General features: G+C 49.6%; 1 protein-coding gene across 3 annotated transcripts in view; it reads right to left on the minus strand.

Moving 5' to 3' along the window:
- TASOR2 (transcription activation suppressor family member 2) overlaps positions 1-22,399 on the minus strand; it is a 61,040-nt gene that overhangs the window by 34,709 nt on the left and 3,932 nt on the right. For all 3 annotated transcript variants that reach the window (XM_030469513.1, XM_030469514.1, XM_030469512.1), the window contains exons 2-11: positions 13,870-14,009; positions 11,980-12,075; positions 9,312-9,384; positions 6,318-6,409; positions 4,783-4,917; positions 4,557-4,681; positions 4,427-4,446; positions 4,227-4,326; positions 3,470-3,570; positions 814-917 (exon numbers count right to left, since the gene is read on the minus strand). In XM_030469513.1, the coding sequence (XP_030325373.1) occupies positions 814-917; positions 3,470-3,570; positions 4,227-4,326; positions 4,427-4,446; positions 4,557-4,681; positions 4,783-4,917; positions 6,318-6,409; positions 9,312-9,384; positions 11,980-12,075; positions 13,870-14,009 (986 nt within the window). The remainder of the gene's footprint in view (positions 1-813; positions 918-3,469; positions 3,571-4,226; positions 4,327-4,426; positions 4,447-4,556; positions 4,682-4,782; positions 4,918-6,317; positions 6,410-9,311; positions 9,385-11,979; positions 12,076-13,869; positions 14,010-22,399) is intronic.

The following is a 22,399-nucleotide window of genomic DNA, read 5'->3' on the forward strand; positions in this document are numbered from 1 at the left end:
ATCAGCTGTGAGGAAACAGCAGTGAAGCCAAACCCAACCCCAAATCCCAAATCCCAGTGGAGAGGTGGGTGCTGTGCTCCAGAGGGGTGAGGTCCATCCCCTGGGAGTCACAAGGGACAATCACACTGAGAACAAAAAGAACACAGTGTGCTGGGGAAAAAAACCACAACAAAACAACAAAGCTTCATTTGATAATAGATCTCCAGGGATCTATTAAAATAAAATAAAAAAAAGATGAATCTCACCCTCTTCAGACCCCCCAGGAGGTTTCAGCAGCTCAACTCTGAGGACTTAGAGAAGGGGGGGTTGTTTTTTCAGTTTTCAGTCCCAAGGAACTCATCAGGGGACATCAGTCCCCTCACAGCTTACACCTTTTGCTTAGCAATTGTCATTCTGGCACTGGGCCACTTCCCTTCTGCTTCCTTCATTTGCAGAATTCCCTTCCAAGTCCCTGCCCACCACGCTGCTTGATAATCAAGGGGGGGAAATCATTAATAATGACAATAAAATAATCTCATCTGGCATAAATAAAGCCCAAGAAGAGGTTGAGGTAATTCCTTCTGCTCAGCAGGACAGGCTCATCCCAGAAATCAGTTCCCAGCTCACAGTGAGTAATCTCCAGTCAGCAGTTTACATACAGAAAGAGTAAACTGTTTTTTGAGAGTAACAGAGTAGGAAAATAATACTTAAAAGCAGGGAAATTCATTCCATTTTACATTAGGTCAGAAACTGGGAATAATGCTACTGAAAGTTTCAAGAAATGATTTAAAAGGAAACTTTCTCCCACCCAAGACAAAGTTTTAAAATACTTACCAAGTCCTTTTCCTTCAGACTTTCCACTAAGTGATCCATTTTATGTTGATCCTTATTTGATATTTCTACTTCATAGAGGCTGAGGTAAACACCCTGAAAGCAAACTGGGGACAAAAGAGAGAGAATCTGATGGTGAAAAGCTGTGCTTCTTGAACAAAGTCTGAACAAACAAGTTCTTCCCTGGGTGCAATCACTGGAAGCACCCATTAAAAAAAAAAACAAACAACATTAATCAATGTTTTCTAAGCTGTTTTTATGCATTTATTTGGCAGTGAGTTTCCTCTTCAGCCCATGGCTCACAGGAGATGCTTCTTATCTTATCTCTGTAGCAATGCAACCACTGATGTTTGCTTGAACAAGGACAGAGCCCTCCAGAGGGAAACATCCCATTCCAAGATGCAATTTTCCCCCCTGCTGTGGAGCATCCTGATCCCCAAAGGAGCTGAACTGAGGGAAGACCTTAGGGACCCATCTAAACACTCTGAAATTCCCAGAAAAATTCTCCTGTTCAAGGATTTCCTCTCTCTCAGCAGCTGATCTAAAGACTGAGGCAACTTCATCAAGTGAGGCTGTGGTCTCCTCTACTTCTCCTGTCTCTTCCCTGGCCTCTGGCACTCTCCTTGTGTTCATCTGCACCCTGAGCTGAATGCTCAGCCCCCAACCCAGGCTGTCAGCCTGCTCAGAGAGAGCCTCAAAACATGGTTCTGCAGGGCTGACACAGACAGGAGGCCACACTGCAGCACCTGACACTGATTTGGGTGCAAAATGACATGGAAATGCACCTGGAGCTTCTGCAAATCACAGCTGGAGATCTCCATGTGCAGCTTATCACAGAATCTTGGAATGGGTTGGGTTGGAAAGGACTTTTAAAGCTCATCCAGTTCCAACCCTCCTGCCATGGGCAGGGACACCTCCCACCAGCCCAGGGTGCTCCAAGCCCCATCCAACCTGGAATTTAACACCTCCAGGGATGGGGCAGCCACAACTTCCTTGGGAAACCTGTGCCAGGGGCTCAGCACCCTCACCCCAAATAATTTCTCCCTAATGTCCAACTGTTTCAGGAGCTGGAGGTACTTGGCTCAGTCTCACACATGGGTGTGTGCTGACAGTGTTGGTGCCTCAGCTCTTCAATCAAAATCCTTCCTTTCAAACTCCCCCTCAGAACAAGGGAGTTCTGCCACGGGGCTGCAACTGTTTGGCATGGAGGAAAAAAAATATCCCATTGTTTTGGTTTTTTTTTACCTCCTGGGTTGAGTGCATTTTAGAGACCAACTCAAACCCAATCTTGCTGTTGAGGTGATGTCCTCACAAAGCTGGAGCATTTAAAACATCCAGGTCCTCCTGCATTTGCCTCCTTTGAAGCTGACGGAATTGTGGAATGGTTTGGGTTGGGAGAGACCTTAAGGATCATCCAGTCCCAACCCCCTGCATGGGCAGGGACACCTCCCACCAGCCCAGGGTGCTCCAAGCCCCATCCAACCTGACCTGAGACACTGCCAGGGATGGGGAAACCACAGTTTTCCAAAAGGTTGGACCTAGGCCTGGCTCTGTTCCTTCTGTAGGTTGGGGTTGGAGGGTCTGTGGGGGACCCTGCCAGCTCTCCTCACCTCCTCAACTTCATCCCTAATTCCAGGGAAGCTGTGGGCAGGCTGCCTGGGAGCCCCTGGCTTTATGGATCTGGGGAACCAGCTGGAATTGCTCTCCTGAGGAGGACAAACCAACCCAGGCTGGTGCTGGCTGGAAGGTCACATCCAAAGAGTTGTAGACAACTGGTTGATGTCCAAGTGGAAACCAGTAACAAAAAGTGTCACAGAATCATAGAATCCCAAACTGGTTTGGGTTGGAAGGGACCTCAAAGCTCATCCAGTTCCAACCCCCTGCATGGGCAGGGACACCTCCCACCAGCCCAGGGTGCTCCAAGGCCCATCCAACCTGACCTGAGACACTGCCAGGGATGGGGCAGCCACAGCTTCTGGGGGCAACCTGGGCACCCAGGGGCTCAGCACCCTCTTCTCCTTTTCTCTTCCCTTCCCTTCTTTTTTCTGTTTCTTCTCTTTTCTCTCTTTTTTCTATTTTCACTTTTTTTTCTTTTCTTTTCTCTTTTTTTCTCTTCATTTTTCTCTTCTCTTTTGGGCATCCTGATGGACACTGGATGCAAGGAGATCCAAATGCCCCTGGTTTGTGCAGCTCTGAAACACTCCCTGGAACAGCACTTGGGGCTTTTATAGCTCAGTTGGAGATAGACCCCAAAACCATTTGTCATAGAATCATGGAATGGTTTGGGTTGGAAGGGACCCCAAAGCTCATCCAGTCCCAACCCCCTGCATGGGCAGGGACACCTCCCACCAGCCCAGGGTGCTCCAAGCCCCATCCAATACTCCAAGACTGGAAACCCAGGTCCCAGAACAGGGTCTTCCTCTCTGTCCTGTCCCAGAAATGGGCTGAAGAGAAAACAGGAATGAGGAAGGAACAGGATTATATCACACCAGAAGACCACACAAGCAGCAGACAGGAAAACATCCTGTGGAAATAATCAGCCACCCTTCCAGACAGGACCCAGTGTTCCAGGGACCTTCCAGAGTCTTCCACCTGTGGCAACTCCTCTGGCACAGCACAAGCAGAAGGCACCCATCACACTGGTGGGGTTTTCACTCACCTTCATGCTCAGTGTAATTCCTTTTTCCAAATGCAGCTTCTGGGAGCTTTTTTTTCAAGTCAGACAACCCCATGACATGCTTAATGTCCAGGTTGGGAGGCCTGTGGGGATAAAGCAGCAGATGGTGAGATCACAAGCATAAAAAGCTCTCAGAATTAAGCACAGCAAAGAGTCCTGACTGCCCTGTCCACAGGAAACCAGAGCAAGCAGCTCTGGAGAAGGTGCAGCTTGCTTTGCACTTCACTAACTTGAGGATCCTGTTTGTAAACACCTCCAAACACAGATATTGGTGGCTGTGTCACTGGCTGCTTCAAAATAATTGCTGCCTGTTGGTGCCTCTGACTTCTAAAGGTGTTAAATATCTTCTTTTTATTTTTTTTTTCCAATGCTAATTACCTCAAAGCTTTAATTACCATTGTGCTGATCTGGGAACTCAACTGCCTGGTGGTACCTGCACCAGCAGGAAATCATAAGGAAAGAAAACCCAAGCAGGAAGAATTGATTTGGAATAAACATCCCAAAAAGAGATGACAAAATACAGCTGCTTCCAGCTGCTGACCTTATCTCCTCATCTTGAAGTTGCTGCACCACCACTTTTCTGACACTGAGGGTGGCAAGATGCAAAAAAAAAAGATGCTGATGACTGAAAGGATGGGGCAGGAGAGACAGAAGTGGCTTGCAGACACTCAAGACATCCAAGGTGTCTCTTCAGACTCTACAAATTGCACACAGAGAAGAAGGGAAGGGGGCAACTTACAGCTGGGCTGGAATGGTGGAGCTGTATGGGGTCCTCAGGGCAATGTTGCACAAAAACTGTCCCTGGATGGAGAGCTGTCCCCTCCATGGACAGTACAGAGCTACAGGGAAAAGGGAGAAAGGTTCAGAGAAAGCCCAGGAGGAGGGTAAACAGAGAAGAGGACATTTTTAGAAACAAACCCAACCCTGTGATGCTCCTACCTTTGTCATTCAGGTCCAGTCTAGAAAAAAATAAAAAAAAAAAAAAAGGGGGAGAAAAAGAGGAATATTTAGCAATGGGGAAAAAGGAAAAAACAGGAAGTGGGTAATTTGGGAATGACAAGTTGCTTACAGGCTCTCTCTTGCCAAGACAGGCATTGCCTTTGGCTCCAGGTACAGGCAGGAGATGATGATGTAGGGGCAGATCTGCCTGGGCCGCTCGGCAGCGCTGGTGCCCGACACTTCGTAGATGTAATACTGGGGGTAAAAAGGAGGAAAAAAAGCAAAAAACAAACCCAAGATGAGGACTGAGGGAAGCACCTGGGTCAGACCTGTGTTCCCTTGCAGGTGAAACCTACCTGGCTCTGCTGGAAGGCCTGGCTGCAGCTGCTCTGTGCTGGCAGGGGGCTGCTTGCAGCGATGTGGCAGTCGTAGCCTGGAGAGGGGCAGGGATGGCTGGGGGTGAAGTTCTCAGAGACCACCTTGACCTTCCCCTGGCACAGAAAATCCAACCAAAACAAACAAACAAAAAAATAAAAACAGAAAAAGAATACATATAATTGTTTGCAGAGACTTTTTTTTTGCAGACTCTGGACCTGCAGTGCTGTGTCCAGCTCTGGGGTCCCCAGCAGCAGAAGGACACGGAGCTGTTGGAGCCAGTGCAGAGGAGGCCCTGGAGCTGCTGGGAGGGCTGGAGCAGCTCTGCTCTGGAGCCAGGCTGAGAGAGTTGGGGGTGTTGAGGCTGGAGAAGAGAAGGCTGCAATGGGGAGACCTTAGAGCACCTTCCAGTGCCTGAAGGGGCTCCAGGAAAGCTGGGGAGGGACTTGGGACAAGGGCCTGGAGGGATGGGACCCTCCGAGGGGGAAGGGTTTCCAGCTGGGAGAGGGGAGATGGAGAGGAGATCTTGGGCAGGCAGGGAGGGAGAAATTGTTTGGGGTGAGGGTGCTGAGCTTTAGAACCAGGTTGCCCAGGAAAAGAGTCTCTGCCCCATCCCTGGCAGTGTTCAAAGCCAGGTTGGATGGGGCTTGGAGCAATCTGGGAGGGAGGTGTCCCTGCCCATGGCAGGGGGGTTGGAATGAGCTGAGCTTTCAGTTCTCTTCCAAGCCAACCCATTCCAGGATTCTATTTCTTGGGGAGGGAGGGAGGGAGAAATTCTTTGGGGTGAGGGTGCTGAGCCCCTGGGTGCCCAGGTTTCCTTGAGAAGCTGTGGCTGCCCCATCCCTGGCAGTGTCTCAGGTCAGGTTGGATGGGGCTTGGAGCACCCTGGGCTGGTGGGAAGTGTCCCTGCCCATGCACGGGGTTGGGATCACCTTTAAGGTCCCTTCCAACCCAAACCTTCTGGTGATTCCAGGACTTCAGAAGACCCTTGAATCCTCCTTTTCCCTAGGACAGCTTTCCTGGCAGCCCCAGGCTCCCCACCACAGTGAAGGGGTTCTGTGGAATTGTGTCCTTCCAAAAATAAGGACCTGAACTGGGCTGAGTTTGGCAGAGCAGACAAAGCTGAGCTGCTCAGGAGAGCAAAAGGAGCAGTGTGGGTTTGGTGCCACCAGGGAGGGGACAAAAGGGGCCACATACAACATCCCCATGGGGGAACAGAATGGGGCTGTGGTCTCAGCCACCTCAGGGCCCCAAAACACCTGAGAGACCAGAGAAGGTGACCCTGGGGAATTCCTGATCTCCGAGGTGGAAAAGGGAAGGTCCTCTGCTCCCCTGCAGTTGGATCTCTTACTTTCTAGCACATCCCATAATTAAAAAAGCCCCCACAAGCTCAGAACAGAGCTGGTTTTACACCCCAGCACAGTTATGGGCAGCAGTGTCTCCTTAAAACCTGCTGGCAATCTACAGCAGCTTCTGAAAAGCATTAAAAAAAAAAAAGAAATAAATTGCTTTTTACCTTAATTAGCTTGCAAATGACAATATAGCCTGATTGGCCATGATACCAAGGGCTGGGATGAAGACAATCTGCATACTTGGAAATATAAACCCCTGTGGAAAAAAAAATAAAAGAAAGCAATGCAAGATAATGTGAATCAACTGCTAAGGGAAGCTGATTGCCCAAAACCAAACTAAAAACAAGAGGACTGCAAACCAGAGTGGCACTTGCTGCCATAAAATAGGGTGAAATTCTTTTTTTTTTTTCCTTTTTATTTTTTTGTTATGGAACAGTTTCATGTTTCATGCTCTAGGAAAGGATTTTTTTTTTTTCCTGTGTGAAGTTGCAAAGCTTACACCATTTTTGTTTAAAAAAAACCAACCCTGAGGGCTTCTCTCTCTCAAGAAGATCTAGTGAAGGGCTTCCAGGGGGGCAGCAGCTGCTTTGTCCAGTTTGGAGTCACACAAATGCCATGTGGGTGTTTAGAGGTGGGGAACAGAGACTGCAAGAGCACAAGAGAAGCTCCATGGAAGGGCACAGACACCACCCAAGCCCCTTCCTGGGTTCTTTGTGGAACTTCTGAGATGCCAAGGTGGACCTTCTACCCTGGGGCAAGGTCCCTTCTGAACCATTTGTTCCATCTGGGTTTATTGGGGTCTGGGGGGGGGTTGGCAAGGTCCATTCTGACCCATCTGTTCCATCTGGGTTTACTGGGGTCTTGGGGGGGTTGGCTCTTCACTCCTGCTTTACATTTAGAGGCAAAATGGGCAGATGAGAAAGGAAAGAGGGCAGAGCTACAAAGAGCCACACCATAATATTCACCCCAAGCCCATCAGGACTAAGATCCCAGATAAATAACCAGTTCTTGCTGGGTTTTGCAGTCACTGCCCTGGATTGCTTAAGAATGAGGTGTCCTGGCCTGCAGGGACTTGCAGGCTGAGCACTGGGAGATGCTGTGCTTCAGGCAGAAAGCTCTGTTCTTGAGGCCCCAAAAACCTTTGGGCAAGGAAGAAGCAGAGGCTGCAAAAAGGGTTTGGACACCTCACCATCTGCTCTGGTCCTTAACAAGCCTCCTGGCAACAGCTCAGCAAAGGGAGAGCAAAGCCTGCAGGGAAAGCTGCCAAAAAGGTACTTTGGTGACAAAAGGTGATTATTAACAGGGGAGGAAAAGCCTGGTATGGAGAGGAGAAGGGACAAGAACATTCCCTGGGGGATGATCCCATCCTCATCTGGTTGAGGGCACAGAAGGATCCCAAGAAAAGCAGCTTCCCCACGGAAGAGACACAGCTCTGTGAATCTTTGCAGGGAATATCAAGGCTGTGCCAGGAGTTTAGCTGAGCAGAACACTGCAGGGAAAGCTGCCAAAAAGGTATTTTGGTGACAAAAGGTGATTATTAACAAGGGAGAAAAAGCCTGGAATGGTGAGGAGAAAAAACAAGAACATTCCCTAGAGGATGGATCCCATCCTCATCTGGCTGAGGGCACAGAAGGATCCCAACAAAAGCAGTTTCCCCATGGAAGAGACACAGCTCTGTGGATCTTTGCAGGGAATATCAAGGCTGTGCCAGGGGTTTAGCTGAGGAAAATCCTACAGGGAAAGCTGCCAAAAAGGTACTTTGGTGACAAAAGGTGGAGGAAAAGCCTGGAATGGAGAGGAGAAGGAACAAGAACATTCCCTGAGGGATGATCCCTTCCTCATCTGGTTGAGGGCACAGAAGGAAAAGCAGTTTCCCTATGGAAGAGACACAGCTCTGTGGATCTTTGCAGGGAATATCAAGGCTGTGCCAGGAGTTTAGCTGAGGAAAACTGCAGGGAAAGCTGCCCAAAAGGTACTTTGGTGACAAAAGGTGGAGGAAAAGCCTGGAATGGAGAGGAGAAGGAACAAGAACATTCCTTGGGGGATGGATCCCATCCTCATCTGGTTGAGGGCACAGAAGGATCCCAACAAAAGCAGCTTCCCCATGGAAGAGACACAGCTCTGTGAATCTTTGCAGGGAATATCAAGGCTGTGCCAGGGGTTTGGCTGAGGAAAACCCTGCAGGGAAAGCTGCCAAAAAGGTATTTTGGTGACAAAAGGTGGTCATTAACAGGGGAGAAAAAGCCTGGAATGGTGAGGAGAAAAAACAAGAACATTCCCTAGAGGATGGATCCCATCCTCATCTGGCTGAGGGCACAGAAGGATCCCAACAAAAGCAGTTTCCCCATGGAGAGACACAGCTCTGTGGATCTTTGCAGGGAATATCAAGGCTGTGCCAGGGGTTTAGCTGAGGAAAATCCTACAGGGAAAGCTGCCAAAAAGGTACTTTGGTGACAAAAGGTGGAGGAAAAGCCTGGAATGGAGAGGAGAAGGAACAGGAACATTCCCTGAGGGATGATCCCTTCCTCATCTGGTTGAGGGCACAGAAGGAAAAGCAGTTTCCCTATGGAAGAGACACAGCTCTGTGGATCTTTGCAGGGAATATCAAGGCTGTGCCAGGGGTTTGGCTGAGGAAAACCCTTCAGGGAAATCTGCCCAAAAGGTACTTTGGTGACAAAAGGTGGAGGAAAAGCCTGGAATGGAGAGGAGAAGGAACAAGAACATTCCCTGAGGGATGGATCCCATCCTGATCTGGTTGAGGGCACAGAAGGAAAACACTGCTGCTTGCTTGATCCCAAGAAAAGCAGCTTCCCCATGGAAGAGACACAGTTCTGTGAATCTTTGCAGGGAATATCAAGGCAGTGCCAGGAGTTCAGCTGAGCAGCACCCTGCAGGGAACCCTGCCAAAAAGGTATTTTGGTGACAAAAGGTGGAGGAAAAGCCTGGAATGGAGAGGAGAAGGGACAAGAACATTCCCTGAGGGATGGATCCCATCCTCATCTGGCTGAGGGCACAGAAGGATCCCAACAAAAGCAGTTTGCCTATGGAAGAGACACAGCTCTGTGGATCTTTGCAGGGAATATCAAGGCAGTGCCAGGAGCTTTTTGCTTCTGTTGTCAAACCAAAAGGTCTCTTGGTCCTCTGACTGGCAATCTTACCTTTTGCTGGGTCACCAAGGGTGGCAAGGGAGCTGCTGTTGACTCGGAGGCCACTCTGACACACCTCTTGTGCCTTCAAAAGGAGAGAGAGAGCCTCTTTTATCAGCTCTTTTCAAAGCTCAAGGGACAAAACTACAGAAATCTGCAGCACAAGGGTTGGCAAAGTAGCTTGCAAGAGGCAAAGAGGTGCTGCAGGGTAATTACAGGTGGTTATAGCCCCCCCAAAACCACTCAGGGTATGAAGGAAACTCAGCACAATGTCTGTGAGGAGAAGCAAGGGAAAGTAAAGTTGTTGTTTCACCAAATACTTGAGTGGTTACAAAACCTTCTGTGGAAGGAAAAGCTTAAAAAAAGCTGGAAAAAATCCAACCTCTCCAGAAACCACTGCCAGGGCAAGGTTGGACTTTGCACTTTACCTGCAGGGGCAACTGGTGGAAAAATAAATACAAAAGGACATTTTGCTGCTCTGTGCTCCCTCCTCCACAGGCACAATCCCTGCCTTGGGAATATCTCCCTGGCTTTGATTCAATTCCTGCCCAGAGTAAATTCATCCAAAGTCTGCAAAGACCAAATGTGTGCTGAGCAAAGAGTGACAAAAGGAGCAGTTTGGAGTTATTAGGGGTGAGGAAAAAAAAAGGAAATATTGCAATAAAAGGAGGAAAAATGCACCCAAGCCTTTTATAAGCAACATGGGGCACTCATCTCACCAAATTTCTGCCTCCTAAAAGGCAAAAGTCCAGCTGAAACTCACCAGCCAGGCTTCTTCTCTGAACAATTGAGGGAGAGGTACCTCCAGAGTCATTTAGCCAGAGGATTTTAGATGTCTGTGTTAAATGAGGTCCAACTGCCCTCTGGAGAGCTCCCTAGTGACTGGACAAGGAGTTCAGAGAGCACTGAATTCCTGAGAGCTCAAATGAAAAGGGACAATTTCTGCACCCTGAGTGAGAGTGGAAGTGGTTTGTTTTGCTGGAGCTCAGTCCAAGCTGAACAGAAATAAAGTTGGGCTTGTTGGGCTGATCCCAACGGGATGAGGTTCAACATTCCAAGGGCCGGGTCCTGCACTTTGGCCACAACAACCCCATGGGGAGCTCCAGGCTGGGCACAGAGTGGCAGAAAGGGACCTGGGAGTCTGGATTGCCAGGAAGCTGAACAGGAGCCAGCAGTGTGTCCAGGTGGCCAAGAAGGCCAATGGCATCCTGGGCTGGCTCAGGAACAGCGTGGCCAGCAGGTCCAGGGAAGGGATTCTGCCCCTGTGCTCAGCTCTGATGAGGCCACAGCTTGAGTCCTGTGTCCAGTTCTGGGCCCCTCAGCTCAGGAAGGAGATTGAGGTGCTGGAGCAGGTCCAAAGGAGGCAACTGGGCTGGTGAAGGGACTGGAGCACAGATCCTCTGAGGAGAGGCTGAGGGAGCTGGGGGTGTTGAGGCTGGAGAAGAGGAGGCTCAGGGGAGACCTCATCACTCTCTCCAACTCCCTGAAAGGAGGTTGGAGTCAGGGGGGGGTTGGGCTCTTTTCCCAGGCAACTCTCAGCAAGACAAGAGGGCAGGGTCTCAAGTTGTGCCAGGGGAGGTTTAGGTTGGAGATGAGAAAGAATTTCTTTCTGGAGAGGGTGATCAGGCATTGGAATGGGCTGCCCAGGGAAGTAGTGGATTCTCCGTGTCTGGAGATCTTTCCAAAGAGCCTGGATGTGGCACTGAGTGCCATGGGCTGGGAACTGCAGTGGGAGTGGATCATGGGTTGGACTTGATGAGCTCTGAGGTCCCTTCCAACCCAGCCAGTTCTATGATTCTATGAAAGTGCCTTCAAAAATCATCCTGGATAAAATCATCTCCAGTGTTCTTGAGCATGGCAAAATTAAATCAGAGAATTCCAGCTGGGAAGGGACATCCAGGATCAGCTGCTCCAACCCTTCTCATGTTATTGTTGAGCTGAGATGTCCCAGCACCCACTGAGCTGAGACTTCCAACTTCCCAAAGTGGGGGAATCCACCCTGGGAGGCCATTCCAGTGTCTGACTGTCCTCAGAGGGAAAAATTTTCCTCTGGTGTTCAACTGGAATCTCCCCAGGAGCATCATGAGTTCCCACTAAATTCCCTGAACATCCTTGGGAGGACAAATTCTTCTCACAAAAAGAAAAATAATAAAAAAGCAACTTTGTGGAAAATGGGCAGGAATAACTTCTCTCCCAATAGCTGTCTCTCCCAGGTGTTAAAACCAAGGGGATTTGGCCAAAACCACTGTCACCAAGACATCTTTTTCAGTGTGCGTGGAAGTGTTGAAGGTCAGGATGGATGAGGCTGGGAGCAATGGATGAGGCTGGCCTAGTGAGAGGTGTCCCTGCAGGGGGTTGGGATTGGATGATCTTTAAGGTCCTTTCCAACCCAAACCACTCCCTGATTCCAGCCAAGGTTTCATCTGCTTGACCATAAATCCAGTGGGATAAAGGGATACTCCTCCAGTCTCCCTGCAGAGGGCAAAGGAGGCAGCCAAATGTCAAAGAGAGAGAAGCAAAAGAAGATCCATCACTGAAACCTCCCAGGAAGGACCTGGATTATAATAATAATGGTAATAATAATGGGAATAAGAGTCCAGATCATCTGGGCTTTGGGGGGGGACCAGAAGACAAGCACTTGGCATCAAACTTTGTAAGCTGAAGAAACATTTGAGGTTACCTCTTCTTCATTATCAAACAGGAGAAATCCAAAGGTCTCCTCCAGCTCCTCCTGGCTGTACCCAGCAGCTTCCTTTGCTTGGGCAAAAGCTCTGAGCTGCAGAAGACAAAACAACATTTTGGTTTAGTCCCTTTGTGGGGGGTAGAGGGGTGCAAGGGACAGGCAGTGTGTCCCCCAGGCCTTCAGGATGGGGTAGGTGGCAGCCCCATCCCCTCCCCCAAATCTCCCACAAGGTCCTCATGCATCTCCCTCTCTGACTGTTTCCCCACCAGAACACTTTGATTCTCCTCCAAGGGGCAGAAGTCACATCCAACCCCTCAGGGTCACACTGGGGTCACCCCAAGTCCACTTTTATCCCACCTTGTCCCAGCTGCCACACTTCACTGGCTGTGAGCAGCTTGTGGGCTGGTGCAGCATCACCTTTAGGAGCCAACTGTGGCCAGCAGAAGGCAAATCACCTCAGCCATGGAGAAAATGCTTGGAGGAACCTCTCTTTTTTCTCTTTTTTTCTCTCCACTGACCAGGAAAGTCCAAAATATTCAATTGGAGGGCAGGTGCTATCATGCAGCTACAGCTCAGAGGGTTTGGCTGCAGCCAAATAAAACATTATTCCCATTTTTTTGGTGCCTGGTAATTAAAGCACAGCGGGATCTCAGAGCAGGTTCTCAAATCTCCCCCCACAAGGTCCTCATGCATCTCCCTCTCTGACTTTTGCTCCAGCAGAACATTTTGATGCTCCTCCAAGGGGCAGAAGTCACATCCAACCCCACAGGGTCACTCTGGGGTCACCCCAAGTCCACTTTTATCCCACCTTGTCCCAGCTGCCACACTTCCCTGGCTGTGAGCAGCTTGTGGGCTGCTGCAGCATCACCTTTAGGAGCCAACTGTGGCCAGCAGAAGGCAAATCACCTCAGCCATGGAGAAAATGCTTGGAGGAACCTCTCTTTTTTTCTCTTTTTTTCTCTCCACTGACCAGAAAAGTCCAAAATATTCAATTGGAGGGCAGGTGCTATCATGCAGCTACAGCTCAGAGGGTTTGGCTGCAGCCAAATAAAACATTATTCCCATTTTTTTTGCCTGGTAATTAAAGCACAGCAGGATCTCAGAGCAGCCAGGGAACATCATGGGAGCAGGGAGAGCTGCATCTGAATCCATGAAGTTTTGGGGCCTTTAATAAAAGAAATTCTAGAAGGATGGGATTTTTTTAAACAGGGTTAGAAGATAGGAGTGACAACCTCATCCCTGCTTTTGCTTATTTTGGCAAACTGAAGGAATGACTTGATAGCTGCTTTCTCAGGCTTTAATCCAGCTCCACAGTGACCCTCCCAGATTTAAGCAGACAAAATATCTGAGCTCTTATTTAATTCATGACAACAACCAGAATGGTCACCTCCAGTCCCCCAGAGGAGATTCCCATTCCTATGGGATGAAGGCATTTTAAAAGTGGCTCTTTACACATTCCAGTCAGCAGAAGAAAGGAAAATGGGGTTAACACTGGCACAAGTGCAGAGGTGTGAGAGCAGAGAAAAGAAAGAGCACATGGAAACCTGCCTTGCAGTGCATCTGCAGCAATAAAATGAACATTAAACCCCTCCTGTTAGGTAGCAAAGCAGCCTTTCAACCTGCCTGGAAGGCCACCTCCAGGAATTGCTGCTGACTGTTTAGCAACATTGCCTGAATGAACCTTTTGTTCCTGAGCAGACTTGGGGGGGAAAAAAGTACAAGAAAGCAAAGAAAAGGCTCCCTTCAGTCAGGAAAAGCAAATGGGGCTCTCCAGGCAGCCACGTGCTGCACAGCCCTGCCAATAAAGCAGCATTTAGAGATGTCTGCAGCTCCCAAAGAAAACTCCACCCTTTCCTGGGCTGCCAGCAACACCCTCCTCCTCCTTACCTCACTTAGGAAAAGAGCATTTTCCACCAGGACTGCTTTGCTGTACTGAAAACCACCCTGAGATGTGGAGTGCAGGTAGGAGCTCTGCAGCACTGCAACTGCTCTCTGCAAAAGGGACTCTGCTGACCCCAGAGGGAAACCTGGAGGGAGAAAACAAAAAAAAAAAGGGGCAAATATTAACTCAGGGCATCCCCAGCTTTGTTCCAGGTCTCCACGGAGCAAACCAGCTCCCTGGCTTCTGCTGGGAGCCAGGCAACTCCCAATGGATCTTCCTGCAAGTGAAATCACCCTTAGGCAAGAGGAACAGAAGCTTTTTATTTTATTTGCAGCAGAGGGGGGAAAGAAAAAAAAACATCACAAAAGAAATCTTGAGCAACTGCTGAAAGCAAAGGCTGGGGAAAAATGAGGCTGAGGAGGTCAAAATTCTCTTCTTGTGCTGAAGAGTTACTTGGATTTCTTACACACTCTTAAGGAGAGGGAGAGGTGGTGGCTGCAGAGGAGGAAAATCTCTGTGTGTTCTCCCCTGTTCTTCTAGAAAGATCTTCAGGTCCTCAACCAGTGTGGGTTTTAAAGCAAACCCTGCTTTGAGGCCTCAGGCAGAGTTTCTCAAAGCCCAAACTCTTTCTGGATATATCCAAGAGAAAATATCCCAATGAAACACTTCCCAACAGCATCCCATCAAGAAGAGGTCCCAAAGCAGCTGATGAATTAAATGAGGATGCAGAATAAACTTTACAGCAGCTGTGCTCTTGTAGCTGTTAAAAATCTAAATATTCCATCAAGAAACACAGGAAAACCTGGGCTCAGGCTCTGGTTTTTTAATTTTTATTTAATTTCAATTAATTTATTGCTGGTGGGGGATTTGTGAGCTGTGAGATTTCAGCCCCCCCAAGCTGAGTCTGCAACACAGACACAGCAAAAAGGTTTGTTCTGGGGTCAGTTATGACTTGAAAAAAAAGTAAAATTGGGGGAATAGGAATTTTAGAAAATGAAGGAATGATCTCCAAGGATAGAAATGCAGCACTGCCAAAGCCCAGGTGATGGAGCAAGCTTTGACCAGCAGTTTCTCTTTAAGAAAAACCTTTCTGAGAGTCTGGAGGGCAAAGAGATCAATTTATATTTTAACCTCCAAAGCAGAAAGCCCCAAGTTCCTTTGGGGATGAGCAAGATCACATCTGTTGTCACCCTGCAACCTCCTTGGGTGTTTTGACTCCTGTTCTGAAAGGGTGAGCTCCAGTTTTTATTTGCCCTCCCTTTGAGGAGGAAAGAAAAGAGAGAATCACTCCTTAAGTTACCAAGAATTTTTCCTTTCCAAGTACTTGAGGGAAAAAGGAAAAAAAAAGAGCTAATATAAAGAAGAAGAAAAAAAATAACAGTTTAAATTGCATGAATTCAACTTTTTTTCCAAGGCTGCTCTAAGTCACTCCTGCACTATGGGGCTTGAAAAGGGAAGTGTGCCAAGAAAAACCAGATAAGGTAAAAAAGTTGGGGTGGAAAGGGGATGAAAATGGCTCCAAAAGAGGTTTTGAAGGAAATCAGGGAGAGGGAAGATGGGAATGAGAAGTGGGAGCAAGGAAAATCCTTAGAAAGTCCTTTTGCCTCTCTCAGCCTTGCTCTGGGGTCCCCTTTCTAAACTTTCTAAACCTCACACATCCACGAGAAGCCTCTGCAATTGCTCAAAAGTAGTGAAAAAAGCACAACTTGGCTCTCAGGAAGAGAAAAATAACAAGTAAAGATGTTTTCCAGGTCTCCCTCAGTATTATTGCCTTCTCCTTTGAGGGGGATGAGGAAGGGATGCTGAGTTTCTTGGCTTATTCCTTCCCTGTCTTTCATACTGGGCTTTTTGGGTTGTTTTTTTTTTGTCTGTGCCTCTTGCATCTTCAGGAGCTCAAGGAAGCACTTGGGGAGTTTTGGGTTCCCCAGGGAATGACATCCCAACTCACAGCTCTTGGGCCAAACCTTTTTCCCTTTGGACTTCCAACAAACCTTGTGCTGAGTTATCCTCCAAAGAGGGACAGCTCTGTCCTCAGCATCTTCTCTGCCACCCTAAACAGCTCCTCACAGCAGAACCTTCTTCCATGGTGACATCTGGAAGGGTGGACACCTCTGGACATCACCTCTGCCATGAGGAGAGGCTGAGGAGCTGGGAGTGTTCAGCCTGGAGAAGACTCCAGGAGGACCTCAGAGCTCCTCACAGCCCAACAGCACCAGGACTGCAGCTGCTGGGGTTTCATTTCACAGCTGCTGCTCCAAACCATCTCCTTTTTTCTGCTCCTCCTACTGAAAGCATCTTGTAACTCCTCAGCATGGCCAAGCTGGGTACAGAGTGGGTTGAGAGCAGCCCTGAAGAGAAGGATTTGGTTGGGGGTGTTGGTTGGTGAGAAGCTCAACGGGAGCCAGCAGTGTGCTCCTGGAGCTCAGAAATCCAAACCTGTCCTGGGATGCATCCAGAGGAGCACGGCCAGCAGATCAGGAGAGGGGATTCCCAGCCTCTGCTCTGCTCTTGGGAGACCCCCACCTCCAATCCTGCATCCAGGGCTGGTGTCCCCAGCAGAAGAAGGACATGGATCTGTTGGGATGAGTCCAGAGGAGGCCACAAAGATGATCCAGGGGCTGGAGCAGCTCTGCCATGAGGAGAGGCTGAGGAGCTGGGATTGTGCAGACTCCAGAGGGACCTTACAGCTGCCCCCCAATCCCTGAAGGGAACCTCCAGGAAGGCTGCAGAGGGACTTTTCAGAAGAGTGTCCAGTGCTAGGAGAAGGGGAAATGGTTTGAAAGTGCAGGAGAAGAGGTTCAGCCTGGAGCTTAGGAAGAAGTTCTTCAGGAGGAGGGTGCTGAGACTCTGGAACAGATTGCCACAACAGAGAAGTTGTGGCTGCCCCCTCCCTGGAGGTGTTCAAGGCCAGGTTGGATGAGGCTTGGAGCAACCTGGGCTGGATGAGAGGTGTCCCTGGGCATGGAGCTTGGAGGAGATGAGCTCTGAGCTCCCTTCCCACCTGAACCATTCAATAATTCTAGGAATTTGGAACATCAGGAAGGCTGTGTCTAAACGTGAGGGCTGGGAGCCAGTTGTATGTTTCCAGTTTGTGAGACAGAGAGAATATGGGGTTAAAAACCCCACTGGGCACAGAGCAGGATATTTGGTATCTTTTAGGGTAAAAGGCTTTAAAAAATAATAAGAAAAAGATTAAAAGCTTGGGAAGCTCTTGGAAATGCAACAGAAAGCAGCAGTTTTGCAGGTGGTAACTCAAGACATTTGTTCCTCACCACAGGTTCAGCCAGGGTGGAAAAAGCAAAGTCCAAAAAAGGAAAAACAAAACAAACATACAAAAAAAAACAACAAAACAAAACAACCAACAACAAGCCCCAAAATGTTGTGAAATGATGAATGATATAATGCTGATGAAATGATACATGGAACTGACACTGCTGTGCCCCTCATCTCCCTCTCCTGATCTGAGAGGTTCCCTTGGATCCATTCCCACCTGGGCTCACACAGAGGAACACAAATCCCAGGCAAATCCAGGTTTCACTTCCAGGAGCAGGAGGCCCTTGATGGTCTCAAAAGTGAAAGTACACAAACCAAAACTGAAAGTGAAAGTGGCTGCTCCTCCCTGAGCAGACTGGAGGTGCCACCAGCACCCTGCAGCATCCTGAGGGAACAGCACTCACTGACTTCCCATAGGGGTTGGAATCAGAGAATCCCAGATATCAGCTGAGGAATCCCATTCCCTGATAGGAAAGTCCTTTGCATTTGGTGCCTCCCAACAGAGAAGTATCTTGTACCCCTCAAAGTCAGGGTTCCTGTTCCTCTTGGCTTCACTTCCCATGGTGCATCCCCTCATATGAAAATTGTCAGCATTTGGGCTTGGCAGATGTGAATCTATTTTAACACTGACATTCTTGGCCAGGCCTATCATGACCCCATGCTGAAACTCTCCATCATGTCTGAGGAGGAACTCGCCCACATTTTTGGGGACTTGGATTCTTACATTCCTCTGCATGAAGGTAAAAACCATTGGGTCATTTTCACATCATCTGCTGACTGGGAGGTAAACTCTCTGCTCTCTCCTGTTTGAACAGCTTAGAAACACAGAATTCCAGCTGGGAAGGGACCTCCAGGATCAGCTGCTCCAACCCTTCTCATGTTATTGTTGAGCTGAGATGTCCCAGCACCCACTGAGCTGAGACTTATGCAGCACTACAGGCTGGGGACAGAGTGGCTAGAGAGCAGCCAGGGAGAAAGGGAGCTGGGAGTCTGGATTGCCAGGAAGCTGAAGAGGAGCCAGCAGTGTGCCCAGGTGGCCAAGAAGGCCAATGGCATCCTGGGCTGGCTCAGGAAGAGCGTGGCCAGCAGGTCCAGGGAAGGGATTCTGCCCCTGTGCTCAGCTCTGGGGAGGCCACAGCTTGAGTCCTGTGTCCAGTTCTGGGCCCCTCAGCTCAGGAAGGAGATTGAGGTGCTGGAGCAGGTCCAAAGGAGGCAACTGGGCTGGTGAAGGGACTGGAGCACAGATCCTGTGAGGAGAGGCTGAGGGAGCTGGGGGTGTTGAGGCTGGAGAAGAGGAGGCTCAGGGGAGACCTCATCACTCTCTCCAACTCCCTGAAAGGAGGTTGGAGCCAGGGGGGGGTTGGGCTCTTTTCCCAGGCAACTCTCAGCAAGACAAGAGGGCAGGGTCTCAAGTTGTGCCAGGGGAGGTTTAGGTTGGAGATTCGAAAGAATTTCTTTCTGGAGAGGGTGATCAGGCATTGGAATGGGCTGCCCAGGGAAGTAGTGGATTCTCCGTGTCTGGAGATCTTTCCAAAGAGCCTGGATGTGGCACTGAGTGCCATGGGCTGGGAACTGCAGTGGGAGTGGATCAAGGGTTGGACTTGATGATCTCTGAGGTCCCTTTCAACCCAGCCCATTCTAGGATTCTAGGATTCTATGACTTCAAACTTCCCAAAGTGGGGGAATCCACCCTGGGAGACCATTCCAGTGTCTGACTGTCCTCAGAGGGAAAATTTTTCCTCTTGTGTCCAATTGGAATCTCCCCAGGAGCAACTTGTGCCCATTGCCCCTTGTCCATGGGATTCCTTGTACACAGGGAGTCTCCATCTCCTTTGGAGCCCCCTTGGAGTACTGGAACATCAGAATTAGGTCTGCCCTGAGCCTTCTCAAGGCTGAACAGACCCAGTTTGGTTGGAGAGCAGAGACACAGTGCAGGACTGATGGGTGGAAAAGGGCTGGAGAAACCCAGCACAGCTCTGACCCCACACCAGGTGTCATCCATGCCCTGAAATCCCTGAGGAGGGTATTCCCAGCCTGTCCTGGAGACATTTCCTACCCTGGTAGCAAGGGGGAATAAACACAAGTCACCTTTGCAGCTAATAGTATCAGGTGACAACACAGCAAGCAAGGCTGAGCCTTCTCCCTCGTGCTGGAGCTGTGGAGAAGTCATCCAAGAGCTGTGCATTCCTTGGAAGGTTTCTAACCTTCTCCTTCCTCCTCCTTTTCCAGACTTCAAGCCAGCTCCTCTGACTTTTCCTTCCTGAAGTGCCCTCTCCTGCCCTCTGGGAAGTGTTGGCTGAAGATGAAGGCAGCCTAAAGAATTCAGGGTTGTTCAGCCTGGAGAGGAGGAGGTTCCCAGGTGAGCTCAGAGCAACCTTCCAATATCTGAAGGAGCTCCAAGAAAGCTGGGGGAGGGCTTTGGACACGGGGGGGTAGGGAGAGGAGAAGGGAAATGGGTTAAAACTTGGAGAGAAAGGGGAGATTGAGGTTGGAGATGGGGAGGAAATTCTTGAATTTGAGGGTGGTGAGAGCCTGGCCCAGGTTGTCCAAGGAAGTTGTGGCTGCCCCATCCCTGGCAGTGTCTCAGGTGAGGTTGGATGGGGCTTGGAGCACCCTGGGCTGGTGGGAGGTGTCCCTGCCCATGCAGGGGGTTGAGACTGGATGAGGTTTGGGGTCCCTTCCAACCCAAACCATTCCAAGAGTCTCTAATTCCATAAGGCAGCCTGAGGGGATAGGTCCCACCCATATCCCCCTGGGGGCTGCACGCTGTTCCTCCCCTTTCCATTTCAGGGCCCCTGCCCACCAGGAGCAGCAGCCAATGCCAGGAGATGTAGACATCCCCAAAAACAGAATCCTTTTTTTAGCTCATCCAGCCTCCTGTGACCTCTGGATGTGTGTGACCACTCAGAGACTTCCAAACATAGCCCAGGAGGAAAACTCATGGCTTTTGAACTGCTTACTGGTGCAGAGAACCAGGTTTGCTTTTCTGCATGGCCTTTTTTTTGTGTGTGTGTTTAATTTCAGAGGATCTTAAAATCAGACTGAGGAGGATTGGAAGGGATATTAATAATAATCCTGTTCCAACCCCCTGCATGGGCAGGGACACCTCCCAGCAGCCCAGGGTGCTCTAAGCCCCATCCAACCTGACCTGAGACACTGCCAGGGATGGGGCAGCCACAACTTCCCTTTTCCACCTCTGAGATCAGGAATTCCCCAGGATCACCTTCTCTGGACTCTCAGGTGTTTTGGGGCCCTGAGGTGGCTCAGATCACAGCCCCATTCTGTTCCCCCATGGGGATGTTGTATGTGGCCCCTTTTGTCCCCTCCCTGGTGGCACCAAACCCACACTGCTCCTTTTGCTCTCCTGAGCAGCTCAGCTTTGTCTGCTCTGCCAAACTCAGCCCAGTTCAGGTCCTTATTTTTGGAAGGACACAATTCCACAGAACCCCTTCACTGTGGTGGGGAGCCTGGGGCTGCCAGGAAAGCTGTCCTAGGGAAAAGGAGGATTCAAGGGTCTTCTGAAGTCCTGGAATCACCAGAAGGTTTGGGTTGGAAGGGACCTTAAAGGTGATCCCAACCCCGTGCATGGGCAGGGACACTTCCCACCAGCCCAGGGTGCTCCAAGCCCCATCCAACCTGACCTGAGACACTGCCAGGGATGGGGCAGCCACAGCTTCTGGGGGCAACCTGGGCACCCAGGGGCTCAGCACCCTCATTTTTTTTCCCCCTGGTCACAAACTTCACCCACCTGCAAGTCAGGTCACAGAATCACAGAATGCTGAGAGTTGGAAGGGACCTCCAGAGATCACCCAGTCCAACTCTCCCACCAAAGCAGCAGCACCCAGGTGCTCCTACCAGCAGCAGCACATTACTCAGGACTGCATCCAGGGGGGGTTTCATAGAATCATAGAATTGATTGGGTTGGAAGGGACCTCAGAGATCATCAAGTCCAACCCTTGATCCACTCCCACTGCAGTTCCCAGCCCATGGCACTCAGTGCCACATCCAGGCTCTTTGGAAATCTCTCCAGACACGGAGAATCCACTACTTCCCTGGGCAGCCCATTCCAATGCCTGATCACCCTCTCCAGAAAGAAATTCTTTCTCATCTCCAACCTAAACCTCCCCTGGCACAACTTGAGACCCTGCCCTCTTGTCTTGCTGAGAGTTGCCTGGGAAAAGAGCCCAACCCCCCCTGGCTCCAACCTCCTTTCAGGGAGTTGGAGAGAGTGATGAGGTCTCCCCTGAGCCTCCTCTTCTCCAGCCTCAACACCCCCAGCTCCCTCAGCCTCTCCTCACAGGATCTGTGCTCCAGTCCCTTCACCAGCCCAGTTGCCTCCTTTGGACCTGCTCCAGCACCTCAATCTCCTTCCTGAGGGGCTGAGGGGCCCAGAACTGGACACAGGACTCAAGCTGTGGCCTCCCCAGAGCTGAGCACAGGGGCAGAATCCCTTCCCTGGACCTGCTGGCCACGCTCTTCCTGAGCCAGCCCAGGATGCCATTGGCCTTCTTGGCCACCTGGGCACACTGCTGGCTCCTCTTCAGCTTCCTGGCAATCCAGACTCCCAGGTCCCTTAATATCTGTTTAGAATATCTCCAGAGAAGGGGACTCCACAATCTCCCTGGGCATTTTTATTTAAAAAAAGAAATAAAGAATTCTTTAATTCTAACTCCTCTGAACATCAGACACACCTGGTGTTGGTTACCAAGAACTGTTTGTGCAGGTGGTACTGGTGGTACCAAGATCCAACCAGCAAATGGCTGGATGGGCTGGAAAGTTTAAAGATAAAGACTAAAAAAGTGAGGAGGTGAAAAATCTGAAACAGAAAGCAGAAAAAAATCAGCCAGGCTAAGAGGCAGTGTGAAGGCAAAATACTTCTTAATAAGGCAGAATTCTTTCACAAAAAAAGGAAGAAAAAAGGTGGAGAGGGAGAGAGGCAAGAGGGGAAATAGAGATGAGCAGGAAAGAGATGCAGAAGCCCAGATGGTGTTAGAACCCAGCCAGAAACCTCACCAGAAAATGACACATACTGGGTCACCCTCCCAGGACATGACTGTGATTTGCTCAGCCCAACCTTTTGTAGTGAGTTTTGGGCTCATTCACAGCTGGAGCACAGAAGTCACTTCCCTCCTTCAGTTTAAGCCAAAAACTGAGCTAAATGAAGCCAAACAAAGCAAAAAAAAAAAAAAAATTAAAAAAATCACCATCTCCTCCAAGTGTTAGGTAGAAGGAAGGTGTCCTGCCTGCAAAGCAAGGAGATGC

Source organism: Calypte anna, chromosome 1 (assembly GCF_003957555.1).
Source record: "Calypte anna isolate BGI_N300 chromosome 1, bCalAnn1_v1.p, whole genome shotgun sequence".
Taxonomy (NCBI): domain Eukaryota; kingdom Metazoa; phylum Chordata; class Aves; order Apodiformes; family Trochilidae; genus Calypte; species Calypte anna.